Genomic DNA, 26,505 nt, shown 5'->3' with positions numbered 1-26,505 from the left:
GCTGAGAAACCTAGCCTGCTGAAAGGCACTCAGAATGATACAGTAGGACATTCCCGTCCTCTCTAACCTACCATGTCCACTAAAGCCACATAGAGGAACATCCCGGCGGTGACCGCGAAGATCCAGCTGGTGAGGTTGTTGGTGTACTGCCCCACAGCCGTGCCGATCAGCATGCCCACGTACGCCATCAGAGCAGACAGTACATTGTAAACGATGGCCTGTTTCACCGACATCCCTGCCTTTAGCAGCACCGCAAAATCTCCTGGAACAGATGCAAAGGGGGACACTGGATAAGGCAAGCTAGGTCCCACATTGCAAGACACAACATTATCGAATCTGTTAAAACAACTCTTTGTAACACAACTATTTACCATCCTACAAAGTCACATCTTTGTTTATTCAATTTAAAAGATCTTCAGTACACTGCATCTTACACAAAAAAACACAACACCATCTGCATTACTCTTCTCTATAAATTTAGACAAAAACTGTGAACACTGAGCTCTCATTTTCTTTGCTTCTGGGTGTGTTTAAATAATGGAAATGAGCAACATGCTGAGAAGAAACCTTTCCATGTCAGTGAGCTAAATTAACAGAACTATCTATGCCAATTACTGTATGTTCCTGATGGTCTACATAAAAGAAAAAAATAAAACTTTTATTTCTCATTTCAGTTATTCAGATTAATGCTGTTAAGTGATTTATCTTTCACTGTGAAAAGCTTAACTTCAACAATGCCTCACATCCCTTAAGAAACTCAAAAGTAATAAATCATTATACATCGCCTTTACCTGCGAATCCTCCGCAGGGAATAGCTACACTGAAGATTATTTACTTTAAAAGCTGAAAATCCTACTTATCTTAGACATTAACACATATTATTTGGTGTAAATGTATAATTTGTACCGCAGTGCTCATAAATAGCACTCAAAGCAAAATTATTGGTGAGGTTTTAATTTTCCTTACAAAAGATTTTTTGCACATATTTCTGAATTAACTTAATTAATAGACAGAAGAAATAAATTGAATGTTGTGATTTTTTGTTATGCAATTATGTTTTTCTGCTTCCCTTTTCAAAAATGATTTATGTTTCTCAGATTTGATCAAATTTCATGTAGTACTGTTAGCTGTATAATTGTGCTAATTGTTAGGAGTATGGTACACATAAACGGTAATACATTACTGTAAACAACTAAATTAAATTCAGAACCCTTGAAAATATATCACTTTTTAAAAATGCACAATCAGATGCAAAGCATGCATCTGAGTAAGCAAGAACATTTTCACTTAATTATCACTGAATTGACAGCTATATTACACTCCTCATACACAATTTATCTTTTTTTCACACTCTAAAATGCAAGTTTGATTTATGCTGCAAAAGAGGATATGTAAATAAAAGCAAAGAACTTCACAAAGTGGTTGAGAATATGTGGTATTGACACAAAGACTAACTTTTGAGAAAGATGAAATGCCCCTGTATAAGCTCTGGTCATTTTACCACCAACTACAACAAAAAAATAAATTTGTCAGTACCCTCCAGGATAAGCTTTATGCTCTAGACGTTGCTGTTTAGTACACAATATAACCATTGTGAAAGTTAGTAACCATTAACCTATACAAGATAAATCAACATTGAGAAAATGCAGAAACCATTTCCTTTTCAATACACAGCTCTTAATGCCTGGAATGCAAAAGTAAAAAACTGCATACTCATTTTACAACTTGAACAGGTAGACACAGTTTCCCCATTTTCTTCAAGTTCACGTTGGTCTAGTAACAGAAAATGCGCTTCCCACTTCCATAAAATGTTTGCTTTTTTAGTTCTTGGTTTCCTCTTTCTCCCCCATTGGGATAGATTGCATATCAGAATTCCTAATTTATGGAAAAGTTTGCATATTAAGATCTTCATCCTGCAGTATGAGGAGCCTAGCTCTGCCAAACCATTAATTTGACTTCTGCTCCTTTATTTCCCGTTCATGGCCTGCTTAGTTAAATGCTGACACTCCTGTATCTTGTCATCCACTTGAAGTGAGCCTGGTGTATCCATATAGACTTCAGGATTTAATTCATATTGACATTTCCCTCAGACACTGTATATTGTCTTTTTGTCTCATAATTATGCACATAATTGCAACTCGGTGTGTAGTGGAAAGATTCCTGAATTCCCGGAAGATATGGCATTTTCACTCTCCTATTTTGCATAATCATAATCTCTTTATAGATTATTTCCTTTTTTTCTTCTCCACTTTGGAGAATTCACATTCTAACATATACAGTTTTTATAACCAGGGTGATCTTGGCCTCTTTCAGGATTTGCAAAACTGCATGAGAGCTGGCTCGTCTTCCATACCTTACTTACATTTTTGTAATTCAGTAGTGTCCCAAGGGGAGTGGGCAAACCTGTCTACACACCCAGTGCATATTTATCAGGGTTGCCATTGCTAAAACAATCACAGTACTTCTATCATAGCTGTCTGACTTCATTTTACGGGTCATCTGAAATGGGCTTGGGGAAAGGTTCCACTGATGGTGGTAGTAGGGAGAAATGTTGCTTTGTTTCATTTAAGAAAATTATAGAAACTACTAAAAAGTGGTTCAACAAAAGAAAAAATGTTACTTTTTTAACATAGTGGAAGAATTTTCAATCTTTTAAAATGTGTTTCAAAAAGCTTTTTGCTTTAAGAGAGAAAATATTTGACTGCAAAAGCAAGCAAAATTGGAAATGAAAACTAGACACTAAAAGAAATATATAGTATGTATTTAGCTTTCTTGAAGTGCCAGTTGGCAGGCAGTCACAAGCCTATTCATCAATTGATGTATTCTGTACATCACCCAGCCTGACGAGAGATATCATTAGCACTGAGGAATTGTCACTTGCAGCTTGTGCTGCAAAACTGCCTCATTAAACAAACTGGAGGTGAGAGCACCACAGCAAAGAAGAGTTTTCAAAACGACACCTCAGATTACCATGCTGGTACTTTTACTTTTCACTACTCCTGCTAGACAGCTGACAAGCTTTGTTTTCCTGCAAGAGAGCTTTCTACTGCTGCCTTGCTGTGTTTGTGAATCAAAAAAGCCTTACATGCCTTTAGAACAGACAAAGATTAAGAACGGGGCTAGAAAGTCTTTGTTGTGTGCCTGTATGTGCGAGGTTTATGTTCAGATGAAAACAGGACACCTTTAGCTATTCTGCCTATAATAAAAACAAGAAGCAAACAAAAAACTATTCAAATAAATTATTTTAACTTGAATATTTGGCTTAGATTCAATAGGTGGATCCACTAAGTAACATTTGTGTCAATTTTCACAGTACTAAACACTGACAGAATCAAGCTGAATCTAGTTCTCATGCACCCCAGTTATCGCATTCATGAAGTCAATGTGATCCAAAAATGAGCAAAGATAGCAGGTACTGTATATGTACTAAAGCTGGCTTAATGTTGGGGTAATAATATAGGAAGGTTTTGCACATTTGCTTTAGCTACAAATGTATCAATATCTTCAGTGCAAACAGAAACATTTTTAAAATGTTTTTGTTGAACAATATGCAAGATTGTGGATTAAACACTAAATCAAATCCTGCAAACAAGTCTCATGTTTACCAGCATTTATTTTTTTTACAAATACAATACCTTAGAAAACACATTCTACTTATGCATACACAGTTAGGGATTATGTTATACATCCAATTTTTAATAGAACTTCAGATACTAGTGAAAACATAAGCAGAAATATAACTAGATTTTGTTCTATCTGACCTCTGCCTGGCAGTTTTGTCTAAAGGTTTATGGTGGTGACCTTCAAAGAGGCAGGTTGGGAATTGCACTATAACTACAGTTCCTGGGTATTGTACTCTAGACAGCTAAAGTCATTAACAGTTTCATGGTCTGTCAGACACAATCATCACTAATGGGACCCCCGGCAGACTTTTCTCTGTACAATAAATTCTGGAGTTTCGTAAGGTGACTGATTCGGTCCTAATCCAGCTCTGCAATAGGAAACTCCTTGTCTTGCATCATTGAGCCACCAGGATAACCATGCCCCTCCCCTTATAAAAAGCACATTTTTTGACTGTTGATTGATTTTTTTACAAAATAAACGCAAAAACCACAAAAAAAGATTCAAGATAAAATAGGTTTGGAATCTTAGCTCCTAGGCTTCTGCAGCACAATCATTTCTTCTGCTGCTCATCTTCCCATTAATTTGCCGATTAAAACAACACTGAAATACAGATGTAATCTTCAGTGCTGACAGAGAACCATCTCGAAAACAGCAGTGACAACAGCAATGATGAAAGACCAGATATCATCAACACCGCGGACTAAAGACCCCTAAGCACTTTTCCCCCTATGTTTTCACTCCAAGAGCACACAAGTTCATTTCCAAGTTATCACACTCTATCAAGCAGCACAGCCCAAGAAAATGAAGCAAAATCAAGTGTATGCTTGCCTTTGCATATTTAGAATCAAATAACATCTTATAGGGAGCAACAATGGGGAGTTTCTTTTTGCGGCCTTCCCCTGTGCTTTTATATTACAAAAAAAATACTAAAATGACTTTTTAATGTTCATTAAATGATCAGCTCATTAAGACAATTGCCGACACCTCAAACATGGTCTGAATGCAACTCTCTAAATACCGTTTTGAGTTTACCTGGCTTCTGCAGGCTGTGCAGACATCAGCTATCTGTCATTTTGTGAACTACATAGCTCGCAGGTGCCAGCTGCCTTGTGGCAGTTTTGAAATACTCACCGAGCTCATGAGGGAGCTCATGGCAAAAAACAGCAATGGAAGTGCTGATGCCCCCCGTCACTGTGGCACTGAAAGCTGCCCCTGGGAGACAACAGAAACACCATCTCAAACAATTTACTCTGGCACTAACCCCCTCCTTTATTCTGAGAATAAAGCAGTGATGTAGTCATGAGCTGCTGAATGCAAAAAAACACTGCTTTGAACCAAATATACAGTTGATATGTAAAGTACTTTAATGTGTAATTGTATTAATACTACATATAATACTAGACATCAGTTCTTGCCTGCTAGTTTACTTCTATAAGTAGAGTATCAATAGTTGCAGGATATTGTTTAGAGATCCTGATAATCCCCAGCACTAGGGCACCCCACCAAGAGCTGTACAGATATGCAGTCTCACCTATGGCCAGGCCATCACTGAAATTGTGCATGCCATCCCCCATGATGACCATCCAGGCAATGCTGGCTATCCCTGCATCTTTCATCTCTTGATCGGAATGGCAGTGTCCATGGTGTGAGTGACCATGGCCGTGTGAATGCCCATGGGAATGCTTCTTCGTCTTGACCTTCCTGCCGCTGTCTTTGTCGGGGGAGTTTGCCCCTTGATGGTCATGATCATGGTCGGCAGCAGCCAGAGGCTTTTTGCTGGGGGACTCTGGGTCCGGCAGCTCAGTCAGTTGGGTGTCATTGTGCTTGCTGTCACATGACAACGCAGAACTGTCTAGCCCTGTGAGGAGAAACATTAATAAAGTAAAAGAGAACTGCCAATAAAACAGGGCATTTGACTCTTCTGAATGTTTAACAGGAAATGAATGAGCTAAACTTCTGTCAGAAACCAGAGGTATGCTCAGATTCTTTAAGTAATCAGGTTTCAGTCTATGCACAGAGGACAAATGTCTAGAATCATTATGAAAGTAATAATAAGTACAACCACTGCAAAAAGAGCTTTGGGACTATAATAAGAGATGACTTACCCTCAGCTGTCAGTGGTTTGAGATGGAGCCACTCCGCATCAGAACGGCGGTTTAGTTTGTGATCAGACAGCTTCCTCCCAATCTTTGATTCATCCCCATTTCTCTTCTTCCTGCACCAGCTTCCCTGATTTGTTTCAGAACACCACAACATAGTTAGCATTCAGACGAGGATTCAGAATCTTGCTTAACAACATATCTCCTGATAGTTATACCATAAAAGCAAACAGAAAAAAGAAAAAAATGGAATAATTGCGGTAGAGTATATCAAGCATTGTCAGTACAAAAACAAAGTACAGTACTCAAAGTTGTCTACAAAATATACAGTAATCCTTCAATTTACGGAAACCTAATTTCCAGGATATTAATATTAAAGGAATTAGCTAATATGGGACTGTATTTCAAAAACAGCAGTACATTTTTTTAAATGGACATTTGCATATAATGAAATAAATGTTCTGTATATTTTATAAGAAAAAACAAATTAAGTCAATACATGATCTGTTTGTTTTTTTTAACCCTGATGTTTAACAAAACTTTTAAGTCCAGGCATACTTGAACTCCACACAGGTTTATACAGTATGTATATATGCAAGACCATACTGTATAAGTTAAAGGATGGAGACTATATGGGAAAAGTAAGCATTTGTTACATGTAGAGTACAGGATTTTGTTCCATAGGAACATATCAACTTACATACTGTATATGGGAGGTAATGGAAAAATTAGTATTGATTTACAGAATTTTGAGGTAACAAAAGATTTTTAATGGAGCATACCATCTCCAACCTTGGTCAACCTTTGAAAAAATTTCAAAAATCAAACATCTCAGTTCACGGCCTTTCACAAAGCAGCAGCGTGAATTTCACAGAGCTCTGGTATTTCTGCTTTCATTACCCCTTGGTCTCTGTAGTGCTTGAACATGCCGATGCAGTGTTCTATGATGAAGAGCAGGTAGATGCCCCCCAGGGCTGTCAGGCCCTTCCACACACCATCATACTCCACGAGCAGGTCTGTCTCTTCTCGGCTTTCATCATGGCTGTGATCATGTCCACCCTGGGACTGACATGGACAAGCACAACAAGGGAGCTCTAGACATGTATTGATTTGAAATCACACTAAAAAGAAACAATGAAAAGATACATGATTCCTTAAAAAGGCAAAATCTCACACCCTGGAATACGCCCTCAACTCTTTGAGTTAATGTTTTGACTTGTTTGTTTCTACAGCCATATTTGCTGTTTCACACAAAACTGAAAAGGAATACAGGATTAACGTGATTGGAAGAAACAAAATTAAGATTCTTGAGTAGGTTGATGCTAAATTCTGTGTTTTCATATGCACCAGTGAATTAACACAGTGCATGTGTGAAGTACACAGTTTGTTTTTATTCAGAAAGCCACACACCATGCAGATGATACCAACGGGACTAACAGTTAAATGATTTAAGAAACCATATGCTTTGTCAGTTGTGGAAGATTTATACAGCAGAACAAATCTCAGAATCTTACATTTCAGATTCTGACTTGAGTATTCTGGAAGCAAATTCCAATTTCTCAACATAATCATGTGATCCTCAGTGTCTTTACCCTGCCATTAAGGCTAATTGAGAAAGTAATATAATGGATGGTCTTGACATAGCACTGGGCAGACCAAAAATGCTGTAGCAGTCATTATTTTTTCTTCTGACACACACAGCCCTGTACCACTTCATCTGAAAGTTTCAATCACCTTCCCCTTCCTCCACCTCCACTTTGGTATCCACCCCCACAATAGTAATAATAAGTGCAATAGATTATCTGATAATGTAAAAGGAACACACAGTATATGACATGGTAACCTGCTGTGCACAAGCAGACTTGGGGCACTCACATGAGGCAGTAGGTGTAGCAGGGCATCCCCACTCAGTGTACCCACTGCTAGGGCCACCAGGAATGTGAGAAGGAACTTGAAGCAGGACTGGTTGATAATGGGTACCAGAATAACTCCCAGCAGAGACAGCAGGCTAATAACGGTGATAGACAGGAGACCCCAGAGCCAGGCTGTAAGATAAAAACAGGATTCAATTGGGACTTTTCTTCTAGTATTCAACTGCTTTTATCAGCTTGAAACAAACACATGCAAACCTATTGTGAGATACAACCAACAGTTCTTTAAAATGTACATTTTGTGGAAAGGCACAGCTTACAACATATGGAAAGGATAACAAATGACTGACGCCTATACAACATCAAACAATAATCAAGGCTTTTTCAAATAATTTTTTTAGAAAAGTCTGAAGTGGCCAGAAAACATTTGCTACTTCATTAATTCACTGTTCCCGTAGATCAGCATTTACTTTGTGTTAGCACGCTTTTCATCTCAAGCCAGATGAAGAATGCACAACTGTCTCATTTACATTTGAAAGACACTCATTTTTATTTCCAAATGAGAACAGAAGAATGGCCAGGAAAGTTACTTTTCTACCAAAAAAAAAAACAGGGATTTTAAATCAAAGTAGACATTCAACAACACAATGATCTAAGCATCATGTTTGGCTGTGTGTCACTTTACAAAATTATTGACCAAATACTTTTTCATAGACCTAGAGTTTGAGTGCCATGAAAAATAAAAAAAATGTAACACTTGTCATTTGTCATTCAAACTTAAATGCAGTGCTAAAAAGCTGTTACGGAAGAGCTCTGAAATTACAGTTAAGCTTGCCGTCTTCAAAATACCTGAAAAATGAAGTAAGATTTCATTAAGGGCAAAAACTGAGCAATAATGTTTAACTTCTTTATATTACTGGCAGTTCTGTATACTTTTTTTTCCCACAAACAAGACTTCTTATAATTCAATCTTATTTGTTCTTATGTCCTTTGGCAGCATCAATTGTTTAGCACATTAGTAAATATAACAATGTTGCAAAAGCAGTAAACCAATCAGACCACTCACTCTGTCCAGAGTGCAAGAATCTGTTTACCACAGGAAACATGCATGTAATAACAGCTCAATGCTTGTGTTTTCACGGGACATTTCTGTTTCTTTGGTACCAGGCTGCAGATGGCTCTTACTCCCTGCTTGGCTGTGGACGTTCGAAGGAGATGCAGTGTTTTGTGCCGCTATGCAGGTGGGAGTGCAGCCTGATTTACCAGTCATTTCTGTGTCCAGAATCATTGTTCTGCAAATAAGGCCTGGCTAAAACTTTTAGAATCAAGGAGAATTCAAGGACTGGACAGAGGCTGTCCAACAGGTCAGTAAGACACGAGTTCTTCATACCCATGTGACTAATCATTTGCCAGATCACTCCATCTCCCAGGGAAAAACTACGCAAAGTAAAAGCCATCAGCATAGAGAATCAATGTGTTTTTTTCTCTTTTACAAGGGTAGCATTGTATGATCCTCATATGTTCCAACTTCCATCCCTTCACTTCTATGGCTTAGACTCTGCTTTTGGCTCTTTCATAATCAAGTACTAAAACTGATATTTCAGTTGAATTACAGGACAAGCCCTACACTTCTAGTAATTACAAATTTCAGCGATGAACATATTATACAAACTAGGCTCAAATACTCCAGAAAGTCTCAGGCAGAGTAGTAGAGGTTTTGGAGACCGCTTTCAAAGACCTGTCACTCTCACTGTGCTGTTTACTAACTGTATGTCTGTTCCCTGATTGTTCTCAGTAGCTCTATAAAGCAGCAAACATACTTGTCAATATTTCAGTCATGGCTTCCACTACCACCTCATAAAGTTGGCTTGCAACAGGCAAACCTCAAAATTCAATGTATTAATTCCAACCAAGGCCACAAAGACACTGTATAAAACACTGTATTTCTCAAAGGGCTGTGGTTTCAGCTGCATAATTGTGGGGCATACATTCTGCTCCAACATTCAAAATGTGGAAAATGTTTTTATTTTTCTGATTTACAGGGGGTGCAGTAAAAATAAATGCTGCAAAATTATTTGAACAGTTTTAATTGCAGTATCTTGCATTATTTTCAACATTATATCCTTATAATATAATATATCACAACACATAGTGTGGCACCAACAAAATATATCACAAAGAAATAAAACTACTAGATCAAGGTGTGAAGATCAGTTTTATATGTCCCAGGAAAATGTTCTCAGTGTGATCTAAAAATACTACAGGCAGTGTGATAAGGTATTAATACAACATCATAAGTCTGTAATTGAATTCTAAAAATCCGTAATTGTAAATTCAAGTTTTCAAGTTTTTTAATGACAGAAGCCAGTCACGCGGCATCTGAGCAAAACATTGACACTAGAATATACAGCAAGAAAATATTCCTACACTGTAAGAAACTTATTTATCTCATGAGTCATGTTTGTTATTTTCAGAATATTATTTAATATTCTTTGACTGCAGATGCATTTCTTTTTTAGTCCAGCATGACCTTAGTACTTAGGGACACAATTAAAACGAAATAGCCTTGAGCAGGTGGTGAGGTTTTTTTAATACTTCACAAAGCACAAAGACAAACTTATTGCTAGCCTGATTCATTTACTGTACAATGCTAAACCACAGAAATGTTAACTTCTAATTCCACGTACAGCACACTGTTTACTGTCAAAAACCACACAAATAGTGCAATAAAAAAAGATGCAACTCAACTTTGTTAAAAGGTATACAGTAATACAAGATAAATATGAATTGTTCTTTTTTAAGTAGTTTTATTTTTCTTTAAATTTTCTCTTCAGATGGTCTGTTGCTGTCACAACATTTGCATCCAGAAAAGCTGAGAAGTTTTTGTGATCACTTTTATTTTGCATCTTGTTGTGAACAAGTCATTCTAATTCGTTCACATATACGTGTGGGCACCCAGAACGATGGTGATTTAAAATTCATTAAGAATGTGATGTTGACCTAATTAAATTGCATTTTCTTCATTGAATAGTCTCATATCTTTAGTATGCACTTTGTTTTAATGCAACCTCTTTTCTTCAGAGGATACATCTTTCAGTTTTATTATAATTGATTTTTATACTGTAACCTCATCAAGCATGGCTGCAGAGCAATGTTTATATTTAAGTGATAACACAAGTAACTACTATTTATTAATGACAGATTCAGCCACTTCATTAGCCTCAGTTCGAAGCAGTGAGACACCAATAGAAAACTGCTCTTATGGTCTTCTTTGACGTAGCTTTATGAGATTACGGATGGTTTCAAAGAAGTGAAGTTGTCTTTGTACTCACTGATGGGTTTCCTTCTTTTGAGTAAATGCATAGACATTTTCTACTCCGTTGGTGATCTCCTTATTAAAAAATCAGGCATTTATCCTCTATTTCCTAGACATGTTCTTATTAATCCCTGCATTTTTAAAGGGTGAGTTGGCAATCTACTGTATATTAGCATGAAAATGTAGTGGGGAAGGTAATTCTCCAAACACAACAATATGCAAAACCTTCTACATTATTCACTGTAGCTGCTGTACAGGCAGTGTACCTGTTTCACCTGGAGTGGCTACCCACCCAACTACTTGAAACATTTTACAATGTGCTTGAAGCTACTACATTACAATAGGTACAGAATAGTGTAGTTTGTATGCATTTCTTGTTTACCCGAATTCCTGCTAAAGCTGGATTTCTCAAGATGGGTAAGGGAGATCACATATAGATTGTCTTAAATAAGACCCATATCTGACAATCTTTCAGTTTCTCTGATCTGACTTATGATCTTCTTGGGCCAATGTTTTGACACCCAGGAATGTTAGTTTCTGTTATCTGTTTGGGTTTCAGTTCTTCACTGGTTAGTCATGAACGTGCATCACATTGCTGAATTTAACCTTGTACCTCCTGCACAACCTCAAAAATCTCCCTGAATTCTGTGATTAAACAGAATTCAATAATTTTGTATACATCAAAACAACATGAAAGGGTTCCATCTGTTCCCTATGCACATAAATTTGCACACAAAATGTACGACTGGCATTGAAGTAGGCAACAATCTGGCATTGTGTTTCAATTAGCTGCAAGTAGGCTGAGTCTTGTGAAAGTTTTTCCAAGACATTACTGTCTTCTCCACGGCCAGAGGTACAATTTGTATACAGATCAAAGTGATGACCTGGCAACTCACGGAGACAGCTGACCTACTTTCTACTCAAAATGCTCACAAGACTTCAAACCAAAAAATGTGCTGCTCCTTGAAGAATTACCATTCTTAGCTTGAGAGATGCAAACTTCTACAATTAAAAACAGATTTTATACCTAATCACAAATATGTCATTTGCCACCAAAACCCATTATTGCAGACGGTAAAATACAAAGCTAATTTCAAGTTTCACCAACTATCTATAATTGTTTCTAAGCAGCATGTTTTTTCTGCTTCACTTACTATTAGAAATGACAGGATCATGCAGCTCTATTTTTGTCATCCTTAATCAGTATACTTTGAAGTCCCTAGGCAAACATGTAAGATCATGCATACGCATATTTTAAGATCACTTTTATATAAAGTCTTCAGGCTTGACAAAGGTATCATACAGCTTGTAGAATAACTTAAGGATCTCAGAGCTGTTAATTTTTTACTCACTGAAAATTGCTTCATGATTAAGCACCTGACAATAAGATCCATCATATGATGCATTTGGGAAAGTGCTGCTTTCTCAATATACACTCCTGTAAGTAAGCAGACCTTCTCAAAAGGTTTATCAGATAGGTTAAACTTTTCCCCATGGCACTTAAATTCTAGACAAGTGCACTGCATTTAATGAAATTGGATCCTTGAGACACTCTTCAAACGAAAATGAAAATCAGGTCACATAAACTGTTGAGGTCCTTCATGCTCAACTTATTCATCTAGTCCCTATCTCATTATCTTAGTAAAAAGAAAATCCATTTAAAAAAAAAATAAAAAGCTGGAAAGAAGCAGTCATCTGTGCAAGCTTTCTAATTATGCGTTTTCAAAGCCAGGGCGAGAAGATGGCATTCTACGCTGTTTGAACATTTTAATTGGCAGAAAAACGCTTAGCAGCCATTTTACTAATCCCCTGGTATTTAAGGCAGGATGCAAATTAAGAGTGAATGAGCCTGGCCTAAAATCCCCAGTATTTCCATAGCACACTTAAAAGCCAATAGCCCCACTATTTCTCAGAGGCAATGTTAAAAGTAGGGAAGCTAATGAGGTATTATCTGTTTCACTCTGCGAGACTCATACAGGACCAGCCAACACTTCTTAATGATGCTACAATTATCTGAATTATCAGCAGTGTTCTTACCCACTATGAATAATTTCTGTGTACGGCAGAGAAAGATTGTTCCATCAAGTGATACTGCTTACAGCTGTCTTCCAAGGTTAATGAAAAAAAATAGTCCTAAATGGCAATGTCAACTGAGAGATAAGAATTACTATAGGTGAACAAGGATAATGTCAAATGTCTTGTTGTTTAGACTCCTAGCATGACTGTCCAAACATTTTTTCTACAGGTATAATTTTTATTTAATGGACGGCCAGGTTGATACAACACACTGCACTGCTGCAAAAACAACAAGGGTGTGGTTTCTGACCTCTTCCATTTACGAAAATGTGTGGTTCAAAATGAAAAAAAATTGCATTAAACTCAAAGCAGAAATGTCAGATCCTTCCAATGATTGTTTTCCTACATCACTAAGAAAAAAAGCTAATAAAATCAAATTTTCCCTCAATAATTTAACTTTTCATATCAATTTTTACTAAAACAATATATCTGTCTTACCTGCCAAGACACACTTCTACATAAGAGGGAAAGGGGTTACATGTCTAAAGAATGGAAAACAGATGAGCCACTGGTTGGTTGTAAATAAGATTCATTATTAATTTAATTTGAGTGTTATGAGTAAAATGTATTTCAGTGTATTAAAATATACCATATAACAGTAAGGTTCCTAGAGGATATACATTTATGAATGATAATTTACATACCAATGAATAATTCTGCTTTGGCCTGTAATTAGATACATCTTTTAGTCTAATCCATAGCAACCAAACAATTTATTGTCTTATTTGCATAATATTTTTCAGCGAAATTACAGATTTTGTACAACCTAATGGTCTGTTTTACATAATGTGGCGTCTCTTTATCATATAAATTCCCACCATGGTAGTATTGAAAATAAAATAAGATTTCATATTTTCAGCCTTCATTGAATCTGCTTCATTATTTAACACATGGAAAACAAAAGTCAGGATCAATCCCTGTTACAACAAAGAAATCACAGCTCACAATACACATGGAATAACCTTCACATTTGGTACATTTTTTCTTATAGTTCTTAGTTCAAAACAGTCATGCAACTGACAGCTGAATGTACAAAAACATCTGTTGGTATGTAAAACACATTCCGAACAGAGGAACCTGTGCTATAAACGTATATGTGAATAGACTTTTCTATTTTCTACTTAATAATCACCCTGACTTTACAAATCAAGTCTTTGGAAAAAAAGTGGGCAACAGAAACTCTGGATTTTGTAGGACAGTACAGCACAATTTCTTTCAATGAAACACAAATAAGTCCTCTGGATTCTGAATTCCATCCCTTTAAGTCTGTGCCACACCTCACCTGACTCTCAAAGAAACTCTAAATGCAAATCAATGCCAACAAACACTAACCACCTCAAGAGATAAAGTATGAAAGTACTAGGTTTGGATTTATCTTGCCAGGTTTATTCTGGCAATGGTTTAACTAAATGAGCAAGTATGCTGTATGTATTAATGTCATTCCGAGTAAAAATTATCGTGGAAAAGGAAAGGAACTCTTTTGGGTGGGAAGATTTCCAAAAACGTACAAACTATCAAGGAATAATAAAATCTATCAATTCATTTACAGACTTTAGCCTCCCCCACTTTCCAGCTTTCGTTGGAGAATTAAGACCTGCTTGTTCTACATTCTTCATAATTTCTATTTACAGGAATTCACAACCTTTTACTTAAGAAAACGTGAAAGAGAATGCGCAATTTTCGATTGTACAGTGATGGCTTGGTACTGTTAGTGTTAAAAGCCTACAAATAAGCCACAGATTCTCTTTTTCTCAACTTATATTTTTCACATTGTTTATTAGTACATTCTTAATTGTATAGTTCTATGGGAGCAGAATAGTCTGCTAATTATCAACCTCTATTTTACAAAATACAGAAACACAAAAATGTATGGTAACCGACTTAGGGAAGAATGACTCCAGTCAAGGTTTTTAATGGACTTCATGGCTTCATAACCAAGCCGACATTTATTAAAGCTGTTTGGAAAAAAATAACTAATCAATGGTGCACTTAAACATCCAAACCCTTTGAAGATATATGATTGGCAAAACACACTTTGCTAATCATTAAAAGTTTTGTAAAATGCATGAACACAAGGATAATTTATTATGAGATTTTCATAGTACTTCACATCAGGTTAGACGCATGTTCCCCCCAACAACAGTCGTGTGGCACCATCACATTTTTATTTTCCTACTGAGAAATTCAGGAGTAAACAAAAGTTTGGAAAAACAAACCCAGTTGAATCTAATAAGTCTGTATTATGGTTGAATAATTATTTTATGCTTGTAAGTTTGGGGGGGAAAAGAAACTAATGACAAAATGCTTGAGCTAAAACACAGTGGGATCTACAGATATAAGTAGTGACCTGAACTACTTAGTCCGTCTCAAAGGCATAGACAAATGTGAATCAGGCTGTGACTGGGCAGATTGCATTAAAATAGTTTACAGCACATGTCCAACAGAATTCCGGAAATTTACCATCATGCACCAGAATTTACCACAGGAATAATTCTGTTTGTCTGATAAAACACATACACAGAGGGTGGAAGGGCGAGAGAAATCCTCCCTGAAGCTAACAAGATCAAGGCAGATAACTATTCACACATAATTATAGACCACCCAGCTTACACCACAAGCTTAACTAGATTTACTGTTCTGTAAATGAAAATAAACTTCCGCACTACTTAAGACATTCCACTTCAAAACTGGAAAAGTCGTCTGTCTGCTCTGAAAGGCACAGCTTCCTCCTTGCCATGTTTTTTTTTAATCCAAGCTAGAAGTCACAGGTTCATCATATCCCTGTATGCCAATATAAGAGCTGTCCATCTCCCGTCTGTTGTTTTCACTTTACAAACACATCACACCTGGAACATACCAAGTCACAGCAGCCCACAAGTGTAATAAAAAATATACAGCACCGACTAAGAACCAGTCAAACTCATCTTCTTATGAACAACACAAGAAAGGTTACAAATAATAATAATAATAATAATAATAATAATAATAATAATAATAATAATTGCTTACACTTATATAGCGCTTTTCTGGACACTCCACTCAAAGCATTTTACAGGTAATGGGGACTCCCCTCCACCACCACCAATGTGCAGCATCCATCTGGATGATGAGACGGCAGCCATAGTGCGCCAGAACGCTCACCACACAGCTATCAGTGGGGAGGAGAGCAGAGTAATGAAGCCAATTCATACAGTAGATGGGGATTATTAGGAGGCCATGATTGGTAAGGGCCAATGGGAAATTTGGCCAGGACACTGGGGTTACACCCCTACTCTTTTCGAGAAACACCCTGGGATTTTTAATAACCACAGAGAGTCAGGACCTCGGTTTTACGTCTCATCCGAAGGACGGCGCCTGGTTACAGTACAGTTACAGTGTCCCCATCACTATACTGGGGCATTAGGACCCACATGGACCACAGGGTGAGCACCCCCTGCTGGCCCCACTAACACCTCTTTCAGCAGCAACCTTAATTTTTCCCAGGAGGTCACCCATCCAGTTACTCACACCTGCTTAGCTTCAGTGGGTTGCCAGTTGTGAGTTGTAGGGTGATATGGCTGCTGACAAATGAAAGTAAGGTAATCCAGCAAGTCATTTCTTGATTTTACACAGTAAATTCTAGACACCCACCACTGATTCTGCAAAAAAGTGGCTCAATTGTCAATCCTAAGTGAACACTATCTTGGTTTCCACTTGTGTTCTAGGATTCAAGACACTACTTTAGAATGTCATCTGCCTCCTTGCTTAAAGGATATTGTTACTGGCATGTCATAAATCAATTTAGATTTTCAGGGATTAAGGACATCTTTTTGCTCTTAAAATGTTCCACCTACCTGACAGGGTAGATTCTGCCTTTTGGGGCTCAATGTCCAGCTGGTGGTAGTGGCGGATGCAGACCCGGCTGTCTATCTGGTAGAGCAGAGCTGGGCAGAGGTAGGTAAACTGTGCTGGAGATATGGGCATTTCAGGGCTCAATCCATAGTAGTGCAGCAACTGGGTGACATTCAGACACTAAGAAGAGTAAAGAGATGATACAACAAGCCAAAAAGAGAGAAAATCCTCAAGGTTACCACATTGATAACCTGAAACATTCAGATTTCTAGATGAGTGGAGTACTGCTATTTTAGACTTAATAACTTGATCAAGCACTGTCTGATTTTCCAGAAGCTGTTGTATATGGCATTTTAGAATTGAAGCTCCAGCTCAAGTAAAACTTTAAGAGGTTTCACATTTTAGAAGCTACAAAACCAGAAACAATTTCCTTCAACCAACTAAATCTGAAGTCAGGTTTTCCATGAGCAATGCTCTTTATTACAATACAAAGAGCCCATATCACAGACAAATGAAAAGATCTGTAAAGATCTGCTAAGGATTTCAGGGATTTCACTCAAAACTCTATTGAAAGTATATTTGTGTGTACAAATATATATTCTGTAATATTCTGCAAGGAAAGAAGACATTTTAGTTGAATGTTTTGCACAGCAGTTTTCTTTATTTAAGAGATTCAATAGCTGAAACATTTTTTCATGGCTGTTCATGGAAAGCCCTGGAGGGCACATTTATTATTGACTGTTGCTTGTTTACAGTCCTGTAGTGAAAGCTCCCACCATTTGTCCAAGTAATAAAGGTAAAAAAATACCTTAAGAAATCCACACCTTAAGAAACTTTTTTTCCCCATTTGCAAGCAAAACAAAAAAACTACATAAAAAGCTGCTGTAAGACTTTATTCCACTAAACTCTCATAAACAATTAAAAACTATTTTCAATTAAATTATGGCACTACACTGAAATTTGTACTTCTTGGGTTTCCTGAGTAGCCCAAGTGGTACAGGCACTCACCCCAGTGCAGGCTGAGCTCTATGAGCACGTGTTCGAGCCCGAGTCATGTCACTAGCTGACTGTGACTGAATTTTCCCAAGTGGCAATGCACTGACTGAACATGGCTGAGGCTAGGGTGGAATAGTCGGCAGGGAATCTCTTTGCTTTTGGTGACACAGCAACCCCTGTACACTCATGAGTTTGCAGGTTTGCGCTGATATCATCAAACGACATGCCTCTTTTCCAATGGGCGCTGCGCCTCTGATACAGACCAAATTGCTAAGAATATGAATGACTCAATGTTTGATGGGCCAGAGGAGTCTGCTTACACTTTCTTATTCTCAGCTGTTCAGCTGTGTTCAATGCTGTACAGAATTTGTAGCTGTGAGCCTAAATGTGGAAAATGCTGTTCCCAATGGGGGTGAGAGGTATGAACACAAATAACTTGCGATGCTCAAGTCTGAACATAAAAATGTTCACAACTTTGACTTCATTAATATATACAAGTAATGTATATGTTTTGACAGCAATTAAAGAAACTAGTTAAGCATTTGCAGTTCTACCTTGAATGTGACCAGATGCCATACATGGAAGTGATACACAGAGTGGTATTTTATGATAACGGTTTCACCTCTAAGGCATGGCTGCATATAATAATGCTAAATACTATAACAAGGAGTAGTGTGCAAGTCTTTTAAAACACACAAATTGCTTCTGATTTGCTCATTGTTTAATCAGACCAGAAAAGAAAGCAACTGGAATGGCTTAAACGTCACTCCTCACTCCTTCAGTCTTCCACCCACCTCCTCACCCACCTCCTCAAACTGTTGTTCACTGTCCCCTTGACGGCTGTCCGAAACTGAATGCTTCTTGTCTCTATGACCATCGGGTGCTTCTCTCTTTCTCACAGATGTGTGCTCGTCCCCAGAGCTGTGACTTTGTTCAAGGTTGTGTCCAGACTCATTGCTGTCTCTGTGAGTGTGGAAGTGGTCCCGCTGCTCCTCAGTGTGAGAAAAAGGCTCTCGACTCTCATTGCCATGCTCCCCAACCTCAGAATGGGGAGGAGGAGAAGGAGGGAGGGAGGTGACGGCAGTGTCTTTATTCCTTACACCTTTTTTGTTTTTCCGGGGCTTCTTGGCCTTGGAGTCTATAGACTGCGTTTGCTGCTGCTGGTCTGCAGTGGTGTTGTGTGGCTCTATAGGATGAGAAGAACTGCTATGGTGCTGATGGTGACGGTGAAGCTGATGACTGTGATGGTGATGGGAATGCCCAAGATGTCGATGAGGCTCAGATTCATTATGGCTGTAATCTTGGCCCTCAAGGGAATGCCTGTCCATAGGAGGCTTGAGAGTTGAGCTTAAGGATGCTTCTGATGCACTTTGGTTGGACTGGTTGCACTGGGTATTGTGCAGATCCCTCACAGTGGTGGTGTTCTTTTCGTCTTCTGCATGTATGTGAGGATGAGGGTGTGGATGGGTATTTGTGTGTGGGTGAGTGTGAGAGTGTGAGTGAGAGTGGGAATGCAGGCCTTGCTGAACCTCCAGCGCATCCAGATGAGCCACATGATCGTGTCCCAAGTCTTCATGGTCCAACTCTACAACCCGTATCTCTCCCAGCCCCAGGCTGAACAGGAGGCTCTGAAAGCTCCCAAAGTCTAGCCGGTCCTGTTTGCCATAGCGCCGGAAGAGCTGCTGTATGTAGAATCTCTGCTCGGTCTCAGCCTCATGCCCTTCATCAGGGCTATGTTCAGAGGGAGGGTTGCCAGCACCCCTGCCCTGCATGTAGGGTGCCTGGGAGATCTGGAAGTCATTGTGGTCGTGCACGTGGTTCTCCTCTGCATGGTGGTGGTGGTGGTGCCCATCACCATGGCAGTGGTTGCACTGATGGAACAGGAATGTGACCACACACAAGAAACAGAATTTAGTGTGCATGTGTACCTTCATCTCTTCCTCTTGTCTAGGCACCTGCAAACAACAAGAGTTCAATTATATGTACAATATATACTGTATATATACACCACTCGTATTGTACTTGCTATGTTTTCTATTGCTGCAACTTTTCTATTGCTGCGCACGTAATTACATTTAGACTGAACATATGAAGCGCGCCGCTGCACAGAATAAGACCCTTTTCTGTTATTAAACAAACATACCAATATAAATCCAAGCCAAAGATGTTCTTATTTCTTAAACGCCTGAGGGGAGGATTCAACAGACTCATAAAAATTCACAGATGGTGGCCTAAAAAGTGAAATTGAACATTATTACACTAGATAACTCACTAGAATAAATTAGCAAATGTCAGGAAAGTATTCAAGCGGTGAATCTGCCAAACAACCTACAGTACGTATGTGCTATGGATACAGTCCCAAAGCTATAGGTTAGTAAGATGTAAAATCCCTGCTTGATTGTTAAAACCTCACTAATAAAACACAATTGTCAACTTCTTTCGAATGTAAACATGGAGAGCAACGTTTACATGTAATATAAAAATGAAAAGCACATGATTTTAGATTAGCACAACACATCATGCTACTATAAAAACATTGATTCATATAAAATGCAAAATTATAAATATGTTTCTTCACATTGGATCAATAATCTCTTAATCAGGACCAGACCAACACCGTTTATACAATATTAATCTAGAAATGTAATAAGACTAAAATAAAGCCATAATCCGACTATGATAATTTTTGTAATGAAAAAAGCAAAAAAGAAACAACATTTTCAAGTTGTAAATGTGTTTTAAACTAGGACATAAGAAAGTTTGCAAACAAGAGAAAACCATTTGGCCTATCTAGCTTGTTTAGTTTTTAGCAGTTTAGTTTTAGCTAAATTGTCACAGTGAATTTAACAATCTGCCTACTTTGGTCTATTAATTAATAATAAAACCCAAGATCAAAGACAGTTTAACTAAATCCTGAATATTGTATCTCCTAGGTACAGGCAAACTATTTAATATATCCGAGGAAAAAAAACTTGTTATTTATGTCACAGTGGGCATTGATGGAAAAATAAAACTCACAGGGAATGATTTGTCTTCTCTTATCTCTTTTGTGCACAGACCAGCAAATAAGAAAAAAATAATGGTCCATGGGATGTTAAAAATCTTCTGTGTTGATTAGAGGATCAGTGTGAGGCTCAAATCCCGTGTAGTCATTTTCAAAGTCAGACAATACAGAAACAGTGTCAGCAAGCCTTTGTAAGAACTTCTCTCATGAATTCCAATTGTACATATCCCAAAAAAATAAAAGCAAAGAGGAAGACAAAGAACCACTGTTTTCAGACATAAAACTGTACATTCGTATGTTGTATTTGTATGAGAAGACATATAGTCACTTTTTGTCACTGCACAAATATTTCTTTCAAATAAAGTCACCACATTATTTCTAAATGGGATTTCAAGCATGAATAGAAACATGTTTTCGGCAAAATTGGCATTTTAGATCTACACGGACAAATAAAGTTGAGCCGGTAACCCACCTTTGAAGCTCTGACTGACCACTTAGAACTTCACAGTGATTCACTGGGACTTCACTCTAGGCTGATAAACAAGTAAAGCATACACATACAGTACCTCTCAAACTTATTTTTTTTCTCCAAGACTGGAACTTCACATTTTAAGGAACACATAATTTTAACATAAGTATTTTAAACCCACAGAATTCCTGCATATTTTAACATAAAAAAACTATTTTGTCCCCGTTTTTTCCTGCTTCAGTAAATCATGCAAAGTACTTACGACAATTATCTTTCCTTTGCTCCATAAAATTAAATTACTTGAATCTGACACTGTAGTTTGCCCTCCACAGTTTCAAACATTAACACACATTACAGCCCCAATTTCCTACTCCTTATAGCACAGTGTTTATAAACTCTGACCGATTCTGAACTATGACCCCTATCAGAGATATAAAAGAGTAAGACAGGGACCTATTTTTCCCTCTTTTTTCCCTCAATATGCTCTTTGTTTAAGCTTTAGTCTTTTCCTTCTAAAAGAGACAGTTGTTCAACTAAAAAAAACAAAAAACCTCCAGCCTTAAAAGCCAAGCACTCATTTTTATTTTATATAATTATCATGTGACAATTAGTGAAACAAAGAAAGGCTTTAAGATAGAAGTAGAACGACATTTACATCTGTGAACTTTTGTATAAGAAAAGTAAAAAAAAATAGCACATCTTTAAAACTGACCATTTTCACCTGCCATTTAATATTTGATGTACAGCATGTATTCAGTGGAAGGAATGCAAATCAACAGCATTTCATCGAACAGGCAGCACTACTTCTTATAGTATTACATAAATAAATAATAAATAATTGCTTACACGCATATAGCTCTTTTCTGGACACTCCACTTAAAGCACTTTACAGGAAATGGGGACTCCCCTCCACCACCACCAATGTGTAGCCCTCTCCTGGATGATGTGAAGGTGGCCAAAATGCACCAGTATGTTCACCACATATACTGTAATACATGCAGTAATATGTACATCAATGTATTATGGTCAATACTAGATTGTACAGCTGGGGTTGTGAACCTGTCACAGTTGTTAAAAAGTGACCTGTTACACAGCTAAAGATAAAATTAGGAGCTTTAAGCAATACGTGATTCATCCTACTGTAAACATGCTTAACTGGGTACAAGTAATGCACATGTATGAAATATAATAAGTGTTCTACACCTGTTTATTTCTGTCTACGGGACAGTTGTCTGCAATTTTGTGGTTTTCAGAGGAGGAGACATAAATTATTAACCAGCTTCTAGAGAATGCAGTGTTTTTTACTTTTTAACTATTTTTAATCTGAAACACTACAGTTGAAATCATGTTGTGTCATATTTAAGGCTGTCTTTTCTCATGTACTATATTGATACAATGATGTACTGACATACTGATACAATCCTAAAATCTATTTTATTGTGTGGGTATACATTTTCCAAAGCTTGTTCTACACCCTCAAACTCAGATCTCACGCCACTTGTCTTTAAAAAAGCTGTAATTTATATTTTGTAAACAATAGCAAGGCACAATTAAAACATGAATCAACAGACAGGTAACATTTGTTTTTGCTTTGTTTAATGCTAGTTTGAAAACTGGTTAATTGAAATCCTAAGGAATGGGATCACTTACCACTGTCAGAACTACAGCACACTGCAATGTAAACAAACAGTTAACTAATTTATTACCCACAGTTCCACTTCAACAACAAACAATAATACATACTAAACAAATAAAACTGTACTATAGCACCAGTTTAGTCAGGGCACAACAGATCAGGAAGACAAAGTTCACAATATGTGATACTATGAGAACTGAGGGTTGTGAATGTCAGTGACTTTGACAACTGCAATGTTTCTTAAGAGAAAGAGTTGTATAATTACTACTTGTCTTCAGAGTGATTTTTTATGCATGCATAATTTGTTCCTGTCACACTAAACTGTTTAAAGTGCCCCAGGATCATATGCATTGATCAAAATTAAAACTTCAAAAATTACCTTTCATCAACTCGGAATCATAAAAAGACATTTTGACTTCTACAAATTGCATTTTAAAAACTGACTTGAAATGAATTCCTCCTTTTCATTAAAAAAATATTAAATTTACAGTAACAATGTGTGCATATAAATAATCTGGAACCAATTAAAATGAATTTGTTTAAGGTAATAATGGTTTTATTGACCAGCAGTTTACTGCTTATCCTTTAATTGTATTAAGAAGCAGCTAAGCTTTATTAGGTGTAATTTGGCCTGTATTTGTTTGAGAAAATTCTAACTCCATCTAATTATTGCAAGCTCCTCACAAGTCTAGAAGCCAAATCAAGAGGCTGTGTGCTCTGATTATACTGAAAGTAGATGTTTAGCTAGGCTATTTGTATCAAAGCCAAAGAGGTGGGAGATTTAAAAAATGTTTAAATAACAGTAAACAAGATTGTATTCCCTCATCAAGGCCTATATATCTTACAGGTCTGCCAGGCAATTAAAGAGACACCCAGAAGCTCATACAATTGCTCTGAATCAAAGGGAAATATGAGCATATTAAAGATTTATCCATACAGATTCCAGTAGGGAAAAAAAAAACAAAATACTGAAAGAATTTCTCATATCTTCCGTTTCCTTTTATTGTTTTGAAACATTCCAGCAGTTGTTCAATGCCACCTGCAAAGAACTAAACATGTTCTGGAGAAAGAGGGGGTAACCTTTTAAACTGCTGAGTTTGTATAACCAAAATATCATGTGATAAGTCACAATGCCCTGCAGAAGACTGCTGTCCTGACCTTACCCAGTGAGCTAGAAAAGCACAGATCTTGCTGTGTTCAAAATAGTGCAATGACAGCACTGACAGTGCAATCGTCCTGGATGTCAGTGGGCAGGTACCAGGGGTCACTGTTGTACCAAAGGCCCTGCAAACTGTGACTAGTTAATGCCTATACCACCCAGTTGGCACTAACCAAACTGTGGCAAACTAATGGTAAATTATATAAATCTGTCTAGACATAGGGGCTCAGCCGCCCATCTCACAAACGCCTTTCCTGTTTTCAGCTGTTTTCACCTCATCATCTCTTTTATGTTTATTTGATTTTTTTAACAAGCAAAAGAAAAGTGTTATTTTAGACTACACTTAAGCTCAAGAAAAAAAAAAAGCAATCAGGAATCATTATATACTGTACTGAAATTTCTAATGATGGGTAGAAATTGTGATATAAAGTACATACTTAAGTCTCCTGAACAAAGAACCATAATCTTTAAGTTAATTACTGTAGAATCTTCATCTCATACTATAGAAAGCACCTGACTCCAAATTACATGCAGAGGCAGCCAACTGTATCTCATGCAGAATTTGAATAACCTATGCAGTGTTGAAATAAAGTTTGTAAACCCCAAAGATAAATATGGACATTTCATAGTTTTAGCATGGCAGCCTTCATGAATCCCTTCTTTATGTAAATATGTAATAGGCGTTATAATAACAAACTCCATGTCACCTGAAATATTAATAAACAAACAAAGTCTGAGCAATCAATTTACACGGGATGTGAAAAAGTAAGTGTAACCCTAGTTTCATTAGCTTCATTAAGGGAATAATTAGAATCAGGTGTTCAAATACTAAGGCAGATCTTGGGAGCTCAGTCTGGAAGGCCTCATTCTATAAAAAGATCAGAAATGTGGTGAGTTTGGTCTTAACCATGCAGGTGTGTGAAAACATGGCACGCCACACTGTTAGGTAATCTCAGAAAACAAGTTATTGATTCTCATCCATCCAGAAAGGGTTAAAAAACTATTTCCAAAGATGTGAGTCTCTAGTAATCCACTATCAGAGTTTACAAATGGAGAAAGTTCAAGACCAGAGTCCCTCTACCAAGGAGCAGTCATCCTACCACAATCTCTTCAAGAACAAACCAGAAAATCAACAAGGAAATTACAAAAGACCCCAACTTAACATTCAAGAAACTGCAGCCCACTGTGCCTTGGCTAATGTGACTGTTCATGACTCAACCATATGAAAATGAGTGAACAAGAATGGCTGATTGCAAAAAAAAAATACTGTTCTCCAAAAAGCACACTGCTCATCTGAAGCTCGCCAAAGAGTCCACAGATGATCCACAAGGCTTCTGGAACGATGTTCTCTGGATAGACGAGTCAAAGGTAGAACTCTTTGACCACTAAGAGAGTTATGTGTGGCGGAAACCAAGCACTGCTTTTGAATAGAAGAGCCTCATTCCCCCCCTACTGAAATGTTGTGTCAGGACCTGAAGCAAGCTACCATATAAGACAGCCCTCAAACGGCACAGAGCTGAAGGGGTTCTATAAGGAGGAAGAGACCCAGATTCCTCAAAACCAATGTGAGAGACTGATCAATAGTTACAGGAAAGTTTTAATTGCAGTCATTGCTGCTCAAGGAGGTTCCACCACTTAAAGAATCTAAAGGTCCACGTACTTTGTGACACATGAATATTTAATGTTGCAATAATCAATAAATGTTGATTGCATTTTGTGTCATCTGTTTCATCAGGTTAACTTTATCTACTCTTGGGACTTAAATTGACACCTAATAACATTCCATGTATCAAAAATGAAAATACAAAAATCCTAAGGGAATTACAAAACTTTTCTTAACATTTTAGATCATTAATCTTATCAAATTAAATGAATAATTGCTGGAATCACTCCAATCACCTGTCTTCAGCAGGTGATACAATGGCACAATGGTTAGCACGACAGCCTCCCAGTTCAAGAGTCATGGTTTCAGTTTCAGCTTGGGGTGCTTGTCTGTGTGAAGTTCACTTGTGCGTCCTGTTTAACATTCAGGTTAGATCCCACTGGCTCCTCTAAACCTTTCCTTTTGTTTTTCAAGGGAGCTACATATTTGGGAGGCTAGCTTCCATAACAACCAGTTTCTCAAAGGAGAAATAGAACCAAATGAGCACAAAGTACAGAAGCACAGAATATGTCGCTGTGTAGAACCATACCCAAGACCCAAGAGTTGTGAGACAGCTAAGTTATGTCATGTGAGCCCTGCCATGGTGCCATCACCAAGAACATTCACAATTGTCAGGCCGCTTCCGAAATAAAGCTGGCAAAAAAAAGGAAAGCTTACAGGTCATTCTGGTTTATATTTTGCATTAGCTTAAAAAATATACCATCTCTCTCTGTATGCCCTTTAAACACAAGGCACTAGTAAAGAACAGACCCCTCAGCTTT

The 26,505-nt window shown here is 37.5% G+C and overlaps 1 protein-coding gene across 7 annotated transcripts in view; it reads right to left on the bottom strand.

Annotated features, from left to right (window-relative positions):
* Window positions 1–26,505, bottom strand: part of slc39a10 (solute carrier family 39 member 10) — a 56,114-nt gene that overhangs the window by 8,394 nt on the left and 21,215 nt on the right. For 4 of the 7 annotated variants that reach the window (XM_088605670.1, XM_088605671.1, XM_088605672.1 and 1 more), the window contains 8 exons: window positions 18,620–19,768; window positions 16,820–16,997; window positions 7,599–7,768; window positions 6,624–6,788; window positions 5,730–5,853; window positions 5,156–5,482; window positions 4,756–4,836; window positions 72–262 (listed from right to left, as the gene is read on the bottom strand). In XM_088605670.1, the coding sequence (XP_088461796.1) occupies window positions 72–262; window positions 4,756–4,836; window positions 5,156–5,482; window positions 5,730–5,853; window positions 6,624–6,788; window positions 7,599–7,768; window positions 16,820–16,997; window positions 18,620–19,768 (2,385 nt within the window). Of the gene's footprint in view, window positions 1–71; window positions 263–4,755; window positions 4,837–5,155; window positions 5,483–5,729; window positions 5,854–6,623; window positions 6,789–7,598; window positions 7,769–16,819; window positions 16,998–18,619; window positions 19,769–20,831; window positions 21,250–21,289; window positions 21,528–21,548; window positions 23,009–26,505 lie in introns of those variants that run through there. The other 3 variants (XM_088605674.1, XM_088605675.1, XM_088605676.1) reach the window with 3 other exon arrangements.

Source organism: Lepisosteus platostomus, chromosome 14 (genome assembly GCF_059453375.1).
Source record: "Lepisosteus platostomus isolate fLepPlt1 chromosome 14, fLepPlt1.hap1, whole genome shotgun sequence".
Lineage (NCBI taxonomy): Eukaryota > Metazoa > Chordata > Actinopteri > Semionotiformes > Lepisosteidae > Lepisosteus > Lepisosteus platostomus.
This window is presented reverse-complemented; position numbering and strand designations above follow the sequence as displayed.